General features: G+C 39.5%; 1 protein-coding gene across 1 annotated transcript in view; it reads left to right on the top strand.

Moving 5' to 3' along the window:
• LOC113984062 (chloride channel protein D-like) overlaps positions 1-16,317 on the top strand; it is an 83,649-nt gene that overhangs the window by 52,411 nt on the left and 14,921 nt on the right. Inside the window, 2 exon segments of the mRNA XM_027713764.1 lie at positions 14,612-14,748; positions 14,751-14,790. Of these exon segments, the coding sequence (XP_027569565.1) occupies positions 14,612-14,748; positions 14,751-14,790 (177 nt within the window).

Below are 16,317 nucleotides of genomic sequence, written 5' to 3'. Positions count from 1 at the left end.
ACACACTTCTTGGATACTCTGTTACCTTGTTATCCAAACATTTGTTAATCCTTCATTTGTTAAACAAATGAAGCGTCACCATTCAGCCATCTTAGACTTCTGGGATTTGGACCGATCCCTTGATCTCTTATAGATTGGGCATCCCAAACCCTGAATATTGACTCAAGGGAACTCTGGATTTATAGTCTGCCTCTTAAAGTAAAAACTGTCATAATTGAAATTAATTATGAAGCCTAACATGCAGTCTTTGTAAGAATTCCCAAACCAAGATCTTATTGCTTTACCTAGCATGGGAAATACACAGATTAAACAAGACAGTTAAAAAGAATTAGTCTCTTTACATGTTTCCTTACCTTTGTTTCCTCATCACTTTTCTGAGCATCCTCGAAACTTGAACAGAAGTTCTTCAGCAGAAATTCTACAGAAAGGTGCCTGGCAATGACTTTTCTTTCCATGTGTTTTTCCTGCAAACCAAGATTTCTTTTTTTTTTTCCTCTCTAATCCTGCAGCTAATAAGATGCTATGGGAGCCTGCCTGTTTGCTTCTTTTATCTCAGTGTGACCACCCAGTGTATATAAGGCTCTGCTGTTTTTATGTTACGCTTATTTGCTACACTTTGGGAGTATTTTTATTTTCAAATGCCTATACCCAGACATCGTTTTGCAGAGACTGTCCTCTTTCTGTTGTGTCAGCTTGGTTGAGAGTTTGCTCTGGGAAAGCATTAGGTGACACAGTTATGTTTGTGCTGGGTTTTTCATGCCCTTTGTTCAGTATTATTCTGAAAGATCACAAAATGTATAAACTGTGCATTGCTGGATTCCCCAAACCATAACAGGGACAGGGGTCAGCTGTGTGGGAACTGGTAGCTAGCATATATTTATAAACAGGTGATAAATTTTATTTGTGTATGCAGAATGAAAGATTCAGATAACTAACAGCTTGCTTAAATGCCATAGAAATGCCACATAAATTGGGATCCTTCTTCAACTGAAACTGAGAAGTCTTTGGAAAACAGTGCAGAGAGGAAAAATGAGAGAGGAAAAAGGAGAGACTTAAGAGAACACATATTTTTATGTCCTCAGCACTTATACTGTTAGAGAGAAAGTGTGGATCTTCCCTTTCCCAGTTCTTCATTGATGTTAAGAATGGAAAGACCTTCTGTATATGATAATTTTGTTGATTCCTGTTACATGGCTGAATAATGTCTCCAGGCATAAGATGTGTTAGACACTGAATGGAGAAGTGAAAATAGATGTTAGATGAACAAGGTGGGGGCAGCATTAAGGACCAGCTCCACAAAGGAATTTAACTCCTAACTGCTGTAGAAGTCAATGGGTACATTAAGAAGCTACATTATGTACATGCTGACTCTGAAGCCATCTCTGTAAATAGTGTTATATACAAAATTCGTGGAAGTGAGACCTGGGTCCTCAGTGGTATTTCACTGCCTAATTTATATATAGGCACTGGCATCTCTGGATGCTCTGCTTCCTATGGAGCAGGAAGGCTTGAGATTTATTTTCTTAATACTCATTATGTTTTTGGAACCTCATTGATCACCCTGCCTGTTTTATTCTGTGCTCTGGGTGATAAGGCTCCAAACACAGCTGTATCTAGTACAGGGCTGCTACAGTGGACTGCGATTTCCAGCTACATTGCACACCACTGTAAACACCCCCCTTATAAAATCTGGTTCTCTGGAACACTCAAAGCTGCTGGCTGCCAGGGAATGTTCTTTAATGAGGGTAAGGAGTACTTGAACACATCTATGACTTGGCAACCCTTCCTGCTTTTTATAAGCTACTATACACTTCAGAGAGAAAATATCTTAGAGGCTACTTTTTAATGGGACAAGTTTACTTAAGAGCTGAGTGGAGTTGGTGCCAGTAGTTCTGTTTTGTTCTAGCTTAATATTAGCCTTGTCAAAGTTCTTATAGTGTCTCCTGGGTGTTTCTCTATTGCATACCATATAAAGCTGGTTTTGGGAGCCAAGAATTTTGGCTGGAATATATATTATAGTGGTCTCATTATATTTTTCTAAAGTGCATCAGAGGTGGCCCTGTATTAAAGATCCATGGAGCATGGCTATTTTTTTTTTCTTTCTCCCTTTTAGCTTTGCCTTAGCCCACACCGCAGACATTGGATCCAGAATTTGAACCAACCCAAGTTTGAGGGTTATTTGGGTTCCAAGGTCCTGGTTTGGCCTGTAATTAAATTTGGGGGTAATTAGTGATTTTTTTTTAGATGAGGCTTTGGATTTTGAAAATCACCAGACTTTGAGGATGGTACTTTTGGTTTGGGCCTAGGCTAGCAACTACTATGCTAAAAGATTCCCTTCTCATCTTGCTGACACAAGTGATCATTCAAAGACAACTCACCATGTGGTACATCCTGTCTTGCCTCTTTGAGAAGCCAGTGTGTTTCATGGCTGCTTGGCGCTTTCATCCCGAGAGACATCATTAGAGGGTGGACTTGGCAATATACTTGCATCAGAGGGCATCCAGCCCATCTTTTGTAGAGTGCTTGTGGTGGAAGCTGGATCCTGTTCTGCCTGTACAAAGGAAAAAGGGGCTGTAACAAGGCCATGCTTTGTATGGGGAAAACCCTGGCTGCCACAGAAAAGATGGAGGGAAGGTGTTGAGATGTGGGTTAGATTTATTAAAATCACGTTTGGGCTTTAAGTTGCCTCTATGTCAGGTTTAAGAAAACATGGCAAAGAACCATTTTTAGTCCCTTTTTTTACCTATTCTCCTGTGCTGGATTTTGAGTTTTAGCTGAGAAGCAGCTGTGGGAGCCATAAACAGTGGAAACAATCACTGACAAAAATACTACGGCAGAGCCAGGTGCTACTTTATGTACATGGAGGACCAGTGGCACAGCCCTGCCTTGTTTTCAATGTGGTGTTGGTGGTGCCTGTGCGGGATGGGTGAAAAGACTCACTGCTCCCTCCTGTCCCTGCAGCAGCTCCCACAGCTCTCTCTGGGACAGTCCAGCCTGTCTCCCTTCACGATCTCAACCTAGCAGGAGGCTGATGCCAGCTTGCTTTGTAGTTTTCAGGAGATCTGATTCTCTCTCTTTATATGATTTTGGGGAAAAGCAAGACTCAGTGACACTGAATGATCTACAAAGATGAACTAATGGGCCTTTTCAGCCTTAATCCTCAGAGTCCAGAGACACTATTTTCTCAGACTTTTCTACTGTTAAATTTCAACCCAAAATTTCAAATTTAGTATGAAGTGATTTCAGTGTCCAAATCTGAATAATGTCTCTTGGGAAAAAAGTCATATGCAAATCTTTATTATTATGAATATTCAGATGAGACAGGAAGAGGAAGACTATATGGAGGGAAGCAGGAGGAGTTCTGGTTTTAGATCTGCCCCATTTCCTTGTGTTGCTTTGACCAGACCAATTCATTTTTCAATCTTCTCAGTTACAGGAGAGAAAAAAGTGCCTATATACTTTAAGTGGCTTTCAGAGTCTCTTTCCAAGTATTGTCAATGTCTTAAACAAAATGCTTTATATAAATGCAAAATTTTTTGAGAAGCCTAGAAGACAATTTTTTACCTGCTCTAATTTTGCCTATTTAATGAAACTACTACTTAAAGGTACTACATGAATCAAAATGACTTTATTTATTTAGATTGGTGAAACCATACAAAGAAGACCAAGATTCTGGTTGCATTACTGTTTATTTTTAGATCAGATTCTGAACAAATAAATTGCTATTCCCATGCTACAGTAAATACCACCAGATATAACCTTTCCTCTAACCTAAAATAAACCTTTCCTGAACTTAGCCGGTCCCTTTCCTAAAATATCCAGGATGACAGCTGGAGCTGGTGCTGTGCTCTCCAGGTTTGGAGTTGCAGGATGAGGAGCAAGTGTGGAGCTGGCCAAGATGAGGGATCATGGAGACCTGGCCAGCACCACTCTCCTTTGATAGAAAAGGCTGGAGGCTGAGTAATAGCTCACTGCTGACCTACTGCACTTGGAGGTGTATTGGTAGTTACTGCAGTCCTCATTACCAGTATATACAATAGAAGGATGAATACTAGGATAGTGAAGACAAGCCAAAAATCTGTCGGATAGAAATCCTTGAAGGACCTCGTAAATACTTTATGTTTACACAGGACCTGTATATTTTCACAATTACCTTTCCATGAGCCCAAAACGTTTTACACTGGAATGTTTAGGCTCTAGGAAATTATATTTTCTGATATGTCTGAAAACTGCAGGCTCAGCTTCTCTGTTGCCCCATTTGTTTCATGAACAATTAAAGCTGGATTGCCCCTGCCCCCAAATATGCAAAATGAAAATGGTGAGTTCTACCAAGATTATGTACTGATTGTAATTGCAGTGTGGTAAGAAGAAAATGGTTTGAATTTACAAGTGAGTATTGTACCATAAATGTCAGATAGATGCAGTTACAGGATTTGCTTTTATTATAATTCAGAAGTGGCAAGAAAAATTACTTTCCTGTAGTGATATTTTTAGGAGAAACAAACTTAGAAGAAGTTTGAAAGGTTTCGTGCAGTTGGTCAAAACCTTAGGGTGAAAGTTTGGAGACATGAACAGGTAGATCAAATATAGTGAGTTTTGAAGCAGCTGTTGTGTTCCTCTGGTTTCTGTCACAAGGCACTTCTCTTTCCTGTCCAAAGCAAGGTCCCTGTTAGAGTGTGAATGGGACTGTCATGGGATTGGCACACCTGTTACATGTATTGGACATGCAGTGACAATGGATTGGAACTTATATGTGGTTCTGGTTCTTGCTGTGAGGTCCATCGTGAATCAACTGTAAGGTCTATAGTGAGTGTAACAGAGATCCCTTCAGCTCACGGACAAGACTTTCTGCCTGATGTTGAGGGAGGAATAATAAATCCACAGTGACTTTTGGTGGTGTTTTCCATTTCTGGGGTGTCCCGTGAAACCAAAAGAAGTGACTTCTGCACACTTTCTGCAGAAGGAAAGGCGCTGAAGCAGCATCTGGAACTAATAACCTGTGTTTCACAGCTCACTGGTGGGCAGCAAACGAGCCGCTCCGGCTCCAACAGGCCCTTACGTAAAACCTGCACACGGTGATTTTCAGCTGTGAGAAACTTGAAATGGCTTCTGCTGGCCCAGTGAGAAGGAGACTGACTGACTCCCTTCTCATTCACCTGGGACGACAAGCTGCCTGTATGGGTATCACCGCAACCCTCAGATGTGGTAGCACACAGGTGGAGCATGCACATACATACAGAGACAAATCACATCCAGCCATCAGATGGGGTATTCCACTAATTAGAAAGTCTGTTCTGGTGTCTGGCCACCATTTGGCAGATACTGACAGTTTCCACTTAAAGCCAGCCAACCTCACCAGAAAGCCAGCTGTGCGGCTGATCTCATGAAGATGTCATTGAACAACTGTTTGAACTCATTCAAGAAATGGTGGGTCTGACTCTAAGGAGGCTGAAATCCCCTGAGGGTCTTTGCTGGATGTGGGAATACAGACATCCATTGATGTAATAGTTATACCTCAGTATTCCTGAGTTACATGTAAGGATATCATCCTCATTCTGGCACTAGGTATTCCTTCCAAGTTCACCTTAATCTGAAGTGGATTCTCTTTGCTGTTCACATATATGTCACTTTTTCTGTTCCTCATAAATATTGGTAGCTTGTCATAGTGGTTGCCATGATGGAAACATTTATTTAAAGGAAGAAACAGATGGCACCAAATACTTCAATGGATTTCAGCATGTTTGAGAAATGAAAATCCCTTTTTAGAAATAGTATCAGTTTTGTGAAGCTGTTAAATGTTATTTCACACAATCACAAGGGAGATTTTTTTTCTTCAGTACACTGTGTATGCAGAGCCACAGTGGAAGTAAGGCAAAAAAAAGAAAAAGGCTACAGTGGAGTAGTTACCCAAAAAGCCATAAAGCAACAAGCATAGTTTTATTAGCTGGTGCCACTCAATATGTGGAGCTGTGACAGTAGGTGAATGGGAGATGAAAGTGACATTAGACAGAAAAAAACAGAGGAAGCTGAGTCCTGGTGTTGGGGAGAAAGAAGAAAGGAGAAAGAAAGAGCAAGTCACACACCCCCAAAATTCATTCCCAGCTGTGGGTGTATATATTGACTGCATTTCACTATAAATACACCGTCAGGTGCAGAGAGACAACAACTTATTGCCTGGAAGAGCAGAAAGTAATACCAGCATTCATGGTCTCATTTTTAACACATGCTGCACTTGTAGTGGAGGGTCCTTGCCATAAGTCATAACTGAGGAAAAAACACGTGCTGCACATGAATGGTATGTAGAAAGCAAGGCGCTTAGTTAAAGAATTTTTTTTTTTAATTATGAATATTTGTAGAAATTTGTAGCTTACATTATTTTTATGAAAAATTAATTATGGTTCCAAATGTGCCTGTGAGAAGATATTCCTGGGCCTGTAAGAAGAGGGATAGATTTGTTATAGAAAGGGGAACACTGAAGTTTGAGGGATTAAATGCCTTTCCAAATGAAGTTGATTGTACAGCTGGAAGGAGAAGTGCTTTTGCTTGAAATCCTGGTTAAAAGTGTCAAAAACTTCTATTTACTGGACTGGGAACAGGTTATAATCTCTATCTCCAAGTAACTAATGTCATGTTTTAATAACCCAACTACACTTTTCCACTAGAAAGTGCCTGAGTCTTGGAGGGACTGAGAAATCTGAAATATTTTTCATATTTTTTTTCCATCTGTATTACTTTAGTTTACTTGGTTTGCAATCTATTAGATCTAAATTTCTGTACCCCATTTTGACTTAAAGGTCATTTGATAATCTGTGCCTGATTATTAAAACGTATGCTGCTGTCACTGTCCATTCCCAAACATTTTTAATGTACTAGTCAGTGCTTTCTTGGACCAGAGAGAGTGGAAAAGCTAAGGTGGCTGGTACAGTACATAAGGGTGGAGCCCTCAATGAAGCTTTTATAAAAGCTGTCTCATAGGAGGTTTCCTCTCTTTTTTTTTTTCCATTTTGGATTAGATTTTTTGGCATCGATTTGGGAGAAACTCATTATGTCATTGCATTTCAAATGGCAAGAGTTTGTGAATTTACCTTGGAAATTGCTCTGCAATGCTCTATCCAGAGAAGATGCATTTTCCTGTTTGGTTATAAGCAAGATCACAAGACATTTACTTTAGTGCTCGATTTACTTCCTTTTCTCACTTCTCTTTTCTCCAGTCCTGTGGAAGTTTGTTTGAAACGTTTCCTGGAATTTAGATAGCTTGTGCTGGTGTACTTTTGAGAAATTACTTCTTTGCCTCTGGTTGGTTATAATGCCAGGGCAGATGTAACACACTTGTTTTTGCAAAAGATTAGTACAGGCTTAGATAATAATTTGGAAAATACAAGGATAGCTGAATCATTGCCATTCTTAATACAGTAATAATTAGTAGTATGTTCCAGGGTTAGCCTGTTAGATATCAAGAGAGCTAATCTGTTGTTGACTCTTTCTCTCTGTGTACATTTATACACATTCATATATGTTCTCTCTAGAGCTGGCTAGGCATTGCTTGCAGGGATCCTCCTCTCCTGACCATTCAACTGAGCAGCCTCAGCAGGAGGGCGTTTGCTCCTGGCCCCCTGGATGCTAAAGGGAGGGGATGCTAAAGATCCTAGATGAAGGTTCAGAATCCCCATGACTGAGGTGAGAAACCATTTCGGATCTCTCATGTTTCTGCCATATGTAGTCTTTTAGAGGTCATGTCCTCCGGATACCAATCTTCAAGACCATGGTGCAGCACCTCGTGTTGGACTTGAAGTGCTGTTGATATATGTGTAAGGGTTGAGAGCAGGTTTTGCATGTGGTGAGTTGAGGCTGTGGTGTTTATATTACTGTTTGTATAATTCAAGCATGTAGATCCACTTCCACAATCCTTTACCTGTTTACCCCAAGGTCTCATGCACAACCTAATTCATTTATTTGTAGCTAAATGCCCTTGAATAAACAACTGCATCTATATAAACTGGGTAGAAGCTGCTGTTTTTCTGACTTAATTCTATTTTATACTGATGATGATGGTGGGAAAAACTTAATAAGAATGAAGGAACAGAAAGGTGAAGGAACAGAGAAGTGAACTCTTGGCGGAAACCCACCAAACATTCCACATGTTCCCTGTTTCTCCTTGCCCTCCTTGCCCCAATCCATCTCTTTTCCAAAACACAAAGGCTTTCTTATCTGTTTTCTTTGTTTCTTTTTTGTTCTGCAATTTTTCAAGCATTAGAGACAGTTTCCCAGCAGATTATGAGACCTCATGGAAATCCATTTTTCTTTTGTGTACAGTAGTTGCTAAACATATATAACTTTCAAATCCTCTCTGGGAAATAAGCAACAGAGCTAACATTCAACTAACACAAGCAACATATTTCCCAGTAAGTTCTGTACTATCAAAAGACCTTTAGACTGAATAGCTAAATGTCCTCTCATTTAAGGATATTGAGGGAGCCAGGACCAGGGAATGCTGGGAAGCTTGTTGTCTTACGGTCAATGTAAATATTTGTAGATATACTGAAGGGAGTCTGAACCCTGCAAAATTTTGGCTCCTGATTTAACCATAAGGGTTTCTTACTCAGTTTAGTGTTCAACTAATATAGAGACAGCAAGGAGTCATAGGCCTGGTCTGCCATGCGAAGTTCCACTGAAGAGTGATTTTCAATAGAGCTAATTGAACAAAAGCACACCACTAGCATGCATGCACTTACATCAAATTCACAGTGATTTTATAGGTTTAATTTAACTTTAAATCAGTTTAAATGTGTCTGTTTCAGGAGTTAGTACTGAGCAGAACAAATCAATTTTAAAATTAATTTAATTTAAGTGGTGTCCTTTTCCGGTGTAAGAAGGTCTTATAGACCTTCCTGTTTCCCTTTATTGATCTCAGTGGTATTCTATGAATTTACTAAAAGACACACTTTTTTCCCTTCAAAATTCACTTGCAAAACTACTGAATTCAGTCATCTGCACATGATTAACATTTCTGCAGTACATATGTACTGTTCTATAGTGGGATCAATATTGGCATGTAACTTGTGGATAAGCTTTTTCATGTTTTTTTTTACCAAATGTCTTGTTGAAAAGAAAATTGGTGGGCCCGTGACAAGTATGCAGAAATCTTTTTTGACTTTCTAAGACCAAAAAAAAAAGAATTTGTATTTAAATGTAAGCACTTTCCTGCAATGTTGTGAGTTTGATCATGATGAGGTAACTTTAACAATGATAGAGAGTAAAAAAGCTAATATAAATCAATTGTATTTATAATGTAGTAACATCTACATTTCTTCATAGCAGTGCAGCTCATTTGGGAATAGAATGGATATTATAAAATAAATATGTTCAATTTTTCTGGCTAAATGAAATGTACAGAAAAAAAGAGAATGCTTCAGTCTCAGTAAATGAATAAATAGTAGAGACTAGAACTGAATAGCTCTAATACTTGCCAATGTTTATAGCACAGGTAAGTAATTTTAATGACCTCCAATGTTCTAATGTTCCCCTCAGTGAACGAACCAGCCTGTCCTCCCAGTTGTTCAGTCCTGACTATGCTCAGACAAAAACACATCACAAGCATTAAGCAACCCCCAAAACATCCTCCTGAGAACTATTTATACAAGATGCAGTGGTCAGTCAGGGTAGTAAAACAGTGGTTTACAAGAAGCCCAAATAAAACCTAGGGCTGTCCCAAGCAAGATGGCCTGTGGCGAGTCGATGGGTAAACATTCTCAGTGCACAGAGGGAAAGATGGGAGTAACAACCTAAACCAGAAGAGGGCAAATCTGTGAATAAATCCAAGCAAGCAACATTGCCTGTGTTTTCATGCACCTTGATCCCTCATGCGTGTTTGAATTAGGACTATGCTTCTCTCCCACCCACCTTTAAGTCCTTTCAATCATTTGAAACTTACATAAAATACAGAGTAAAACTATTTAAAGAAAAGCTCTCTTGTACTGTGTTGTCTATGAAAACCTCCGCGTTATGATTAGATCTGTTATGGTTAGATCCTTAACAATTTATTTCAGTGGAAAAACTTCCACTGGATTTAATAGCAACAGGGCCTGAACTACATTTCCATGAATCATTTCAAGACAGATTACCATTCAGGGATATTGGCTTTTTACCAAATGACTGTCTTATTTAGATCATAAGGCAGATTGTCTTTGTTCCATGTTATATCTAGTCTCATGGATGTGGTCTTGAAAGGAACCTGAAACTTGGATATCATAACTTTGGTGAAACAGCCTTAATATTTTAACGTATTATGTTACTATAATGAATTATGTTTTGGGAGAAAATGTTCTCACATGCCCTATAAAAGAAAAATTTATGCTAGATCTATTTCTGTAGTGTGGCTACAGCTCTGTGTCTCTCCTTGAGGTAAATCTATTAGTGTAAAAAAGATCTACTTGATAAAATCCAAATGTAAGCAACCTGTGTTATTCCATACTAAAAGGCATTTTCAAGATGGTAAATGAATGTCCTTGCTTGAAATTGCATTTTGAAACCGAGGGCTTTGTTGCATAAACGCAAATATTCAGCAGCAGTCACAGTCACCAGCTGAACGAAGTGTCTTTGTGAGGCATTTGGGGAGGCTCATGGTTGTGCAGGAGTGGAGGACCCACCAATGTTGGGGATGTGCCTGCAGGGGCTGGTGCCTGGGTATGGTGTACATTTGCTGTCTAATTGCCCCAAGGGCAGCGCTACAACCTGGAGAGCTGTGAGCACTGCTTGGGCAGCTGGCAGGGCTGCTGGTGGGCTAGTGCACATGTAGGTGCCTGGGATGTTTTACAGGCTCCTGTTCACCATTTGTACTCTCCTTCTGGCTCTTCTGCAGGTTTCCTGTGCCATCTTTGGATCTTGGATGCTTCTGGGAAGGCTGATCCTGACAAAGTTATGTTAAACATGCCTTTAACAACAGCTTGAGCCCCCAGCTACACAGGAGGAGGGGTGCTAGGGGACTGTGATGGGGAAGGCTGGGGACCTGTGAGTCCTGGCAGTAAGAAAACAATTTCTCCTCCTCCACTCTCAGGTCTGCAACTGCAGAATAGGTTTAGGGGTCTGAAGGTAGGTGGAGGAGGACACAAGATTTGGTGACAGCAGCCATAGGTAAGACATTAAATGCTTTGTTTGCTTCACTGTCTACAAACAAGGACTCCTAGGTCTCCAAAGTTAGTGTAAAGATTCAAGGGGAACCACCAACAATAGCCAAGGACTGAGTGAGGGATTACTTCTGAAAACTTGAGCCATAGAAGTCTATGAAAACAGATAGGCTGCGTCTCAGAATGCTGAGAGAGCTGGCCAATGTCTTTGCAAGGCTGCTGTCTTTCATCTTTGAAAGGCTGTGAAGATTTGGGGATGATGCCTGCATGATGTCAGAATTACAAGTATTTTAGCTATGTTCAAGATAACCCAAAAGTTCAGTTTATAGAGCTGCAGGTCAATCAACCTCACTTCAGTTACTGGGAAAATCATGAAGTGAGTCCTCTTGGAACAGATTTCTGGGCACATGAAGGAAAAAGTGGTTATATTAGCATGGATTTACTGGAAGTAAACTGTACCTGACTGACCTGATTGCCTTCTGTGCAGAAATGCATGGGTTTGTGGTTAAGGAGGGAGCAGTGGATGCTATTTTCCTTGACTCTAGCAAGGCTTTTGACACTGTCTTTCATCTTGTTCTTGTATCTAAAATAAGATGGTACAGTTTAGAGGCTGAACAACAAGATGGTAAAATAACTCTTTGGGTGGTTGACCTTGGAGGGTGGAGGCTTAAAAAGGAGAGCACTGCAGGGTCTCTCCCTAGAACTAGCCTGTTTAACATTTCCATAAATGACAGGAGGACACAATGGGATGTACTTTCAACAGAATTGCAGATGTTGACAAACTGGAATGATCACCACTCATGCTTGAGGCTGCACAACTGGGACTTGTTTATCCTGGAGATGAGATGACTTTGGAGGCACCTAACAGTGTGCCTCTTCCTCCCTGCCCCCCATAACTACTGGAGATCATTGAGAAGATGGAGCCATGGTCTTCACAACTGTGCATGGTGGACAAGAAACAACTGGCACAGGCTGAAACAAGGGAATTCATACTGAATATGAGGAAATACCTTTTCACCATGAGGAGAGTGGGATAGTGGCACAGGCTGTCCAGAGGGGTTGCACAGCCTTGATTCTTGGAGGCTTTTAAGACTTGACTCGAGATATGCCCAAGCATGTGGTTTGAGCTCACGGCAGGAGGCTGGTCCAGACAACTGCTGAGGTCCCTTCTGACTTGAACAATCCTTGATTCTTATGATCTCATAGATACAACTACAGTTTGGCTTGGTGTTTTCCTGAGAAGCAATATGTTGATAAAGGCTTTCTTTAGCCAATTCTATTTAAAGATGCCTTGGCCTTGTAACAGTCTTTCATAAAATAACTTTTTTGCCTGTCTCCTCCACCTCCCAAAAACAAGGTTATTCTTTACAGCAACAGACAAAAGACTCATTGAAAGAAATGTCACTGATGATGAGCAGGGAATCAGGGCAGCCTTTAGTGTGTTCTTACATGTGAAGAAGGTCACTGATAATAATGTAAGGTATATAGTGGATGTAGACAATGCACACACTTAATTATCCCAGACAAAACCAAGATCACAGAAGCATATAATGAGCTATGCCTTACATTTTTAGAAATGGCTCATTTGACACAACATAAGGATATTTCATAGGCTTCTGCAATAATGGAGAACATTTGCTTTCTATGCAACAGAGCAAAACTGTGAAGTTGTAAAAACTGAAAACCTATGTACTGCTATATATACTCAAGATATATACTCGAGGATCTGTCGGAATGCAACGGTATTCATATTGCTCTTATTCAAAAATTATTTGGTGTCTGCACATATTTCATGTAATTCAGGAAGTAGCTATTATCATTATTCATGTGAAATGAATTTCACATTGGGTCCACTGTGCTAGGTACAGTATTTTTCATAGTAGTACAGTGTGTAGTATTTCTAGACAAAGCTTAAAGCAGGCAAATACAGATTTTTATCTGGTGTATGAAGATGGAAAAGAGGCAGAGATGAAAAGGAATCTACTCATTTAGGAAGAATAAAATTCCTCTGGTGGAGTGTTTTACGTAACAAACAGCACAGTTCTGACAGCAGCTTGTCCTGAGCAGGATCTGTGGTTCCCTCTGAGTTCCATTGCTTGTACTTCATTAAGTGGTAGCACTCAGTGAGATTAAGAATGAAAAAATCCATCTCTCTGGAATTTTTAGGTTTTGTTTTCACTAGTCGATACTAAATTCTGCACTCAGCCACTTTGATTTGTAAGATAAATTACTGCTCATTTCAACTCAGAAGGAAAGAGCGGTTCAGAGAGGCTAATTTTTCTATAAATTGGTGTTCTGGTCCCCTGAAACATGGATCTGTAATAAGATGGTGTTCCAAATTTTCATTGCCTGCAGTCTGTTTCATATAACTGGGGATGGGTATGATGTGTTTTGGTGCACATATGACTATTCTTTTTAGCGATTCATTTAAATCCATCCCAGTTTAGAAGAAGAAACTTGTCTCACAGCTGTGTAGGTGCCATGTATGAAGTGCATTGTCTTCTCAGCTCAGTTACGCTTAGTCAGGTGGTCACATCACAAAACCAGCAGAGTAACTCGCTTGAAAAAAGAATCTTTTGTATGTCAGGAGGGAGGACAAAAATTAACAACATATGGAAAGAGTTACTTTTACCACAGAGATGAAAGGTACATTGGTAAAACAGGATGTGGGCAAATGTATGCTCCAGTTGTCTGTGGTTTGTGTAAGCCTGTGTCTGACCAGGAGACTCTGGCTTATGGTGTGTCCAGGTCATAGTCAGAATAATTAATGTTCGGGGGTTTTTTTGAAAATAGAAACTATAAAACAAGCTTGTAACTACAGCAGTCCATTGATTTCAATTGTAAGATTCTGGCCTACTAGAGTTCCATAAAATTATTCTTGAATTTTGCAGAAAGTATCTTTATTTTTCATTTCACCCAGTGTCAGAAATAGAGGGTACATGTTTTTCAATTTTATACATATACATTTCCTGAAACTTTGCCTAGAACCTGAAAAGTGTTAGAAAATACTGGAAAAATCCATATGTGAACTATCTTTGAAAAGGCTGTCTTTCTAGCTACTAATGCTGCAAAAAACCCCCCTATTGCAATGATATGCATAAGCCTGAATTTCTCCAAAGTACTTAACTTTAAACTATTTGATATCATCCAGAATTCCAGAGGATTTCAGCTCAGATTAAAAATCTTTTTTTAATGTGAAAAGTCATGTAAATTGATAAATGAGTCTTATGATATTCTGTCTAGGATGACCAAGTCATGCACAGGATAAGAGTTTATCACATATCTCACACAAAGCAAGGCAATGCTTGATAAGCAGTTTTATTGGGTAATTACATCTTTTTTTTTACATTTGCGAATAAAGCAGATTGATTTCCATCTTGAAGTAATTTACTAACACATTATAAACTCATCAAACACTAACATGGTATGGTACGCCTCATTTCCTGTTTACTAAATAATCTTCTGGCTGTCTGCTTTGTGTCTTTCAGGTTGAACCTGGAATTGTTCTCTGCCAGGGATATCATGGAGACTGGTGTCAGAGTCCTTCACCTGAAGGAGAACATTGCCTCCTTGGCTTGACTTCATGCAAGTACAAGCCATGGCGGATCCCCAGAGGTTTGCAGTCCCAACCAGAACACGCAGAGGTGTTCCAAGGTCCTATTAAAAGGCAAAAACGTTATCAAATTGATGTCACATGATGTTTCTGGCAGAGTTTTTTCTTTAAGCATCTATTTGTGAAGATTATTTGGGAGGTATATGAAACTTGTTCCTACCTTCTTTAGCATGAACAGCAGGTGTCCTTTAAAGAAAGGACCCAGGTCCTTTCTAGTACAAGGTTGCCTAGTGCATCAGGGGTTTATTGAAACAGCACCAATGAAATGATCTTCTGGGAACTGTATAAAAAGGGAAAAATGCCCTTTAGAGCCTTAAAGGTTCACTGAAACAGTAATTTAAAAGGATTTGAATGCAGTTACTTATGACAATTTCCCATGCCAATTCAAAGCTGGCCTGCTCTTTCTTCACATTTTTTTCATTTTATTAGTGTATGCTTTTACAGGAAATGAGTTAACATAAATCATATCACAGACAAGATAAGCAACAAAGTCACTGGAAGTAACATGCTAGGGTAAACAAGAATTAGACTAAAGGAATTTTTGCCATATGGGGCACTCTCAAAAGGCATATAAAATCTCCTGATAAATGAAGTATTTATGGTACTGTATTTCATACGACTACAAGAGTGAATTCATCCTTTCAGGAAGGTATATTAAGACTGTTCTTTTGAGTGGAGGGTCATGAGTGGGAGAGGCAGTGACTTCATTTCCACCTTGAGCATCCTGGAGGAAAGGAGAAGATGCATATGCAACTCCTACTGCATTGCAGTTCACACAGCAAAAGCCCAATGAATTATACTTCCAACAGCAATAAAACTGGCCATGTGTAATAAAAACACATGGCTGGTTTTGTTTCGTAGTATAATAATTTTCCATAATTTTCATAGTGTCTTTTATCCTGAATGGCTGGTACTTTACACCTTTTCTTGTATACAATTTGTTTTTTATCCACTTCTGTTTTAATGTCTTAACTACATGTCATTTGGGACCTACCTGCGAGCAAACAAGGATAAAAGTATTTTCTTCTATTGATCTGGATGGTGTAAAAAGCTATCTGTGCATCATCAGTGCAAATTTGGTTAGGACTTGTCTGCTTGCCTGCTTTATAAAAAATTTCCAAGCATGAACTACTGGCAGCTGGTTCACACTAACTTACCTATTAACAGTGTGGTCAGCTGCTCTTTTGGACCATGGAGATGGGAAGATAGTGAATAAGAGTGAATATTTAATAAAAACTGTGCACTTGCTTCAGTGACAAGTGAAGCAGTTTGTATAAACCTTTTAGGAAGACAAATGAGAATTGTACAGTGGGAATTTTTTGGGTTGCAGTGGCCTGCATGGGTAATGACATCAATAAGTGCAGTATTGTATACTTATTCCCTTACACAGTAATGCTATCATAAACATAATTAATACAAAATGTGCTAAGGCACTCAACCCCAAATTTCTGAGCGATAGTCTGCAGTGTGTACCAATCTGAAGATATTATAGAACGTAAACTAGTGTGCTTTTTTAGTTCTCAGCCGTCCATGGCAATAAAACTAGAAAGCACACTAACAACTGATACAGCCAAAGTTTCT

The sequence above is a fragment of the Pipra filicauda genome, unplaced genomic scaffold (genome assembly GCF_003945595.2).
Source record: "Pipra filicauda isolate LSUMZ 115617 unplaced genomic scaffold, ASM394559v2 scaffold175_size1500280_pilon, whole genome shotgun sequence".
In the NCBI taxonomy this organism is placed as follows: Eukaryota; Metazoa; Chordata; class Aves; order Passeriformes; family Pipridae; genus Pipra; species Pipra filicauda.
The sequence above is the reverse complement of the archived record's forward strand: the minus strand, read 5'-3'. Positions and strand labels throughout refer to the sequence as shown.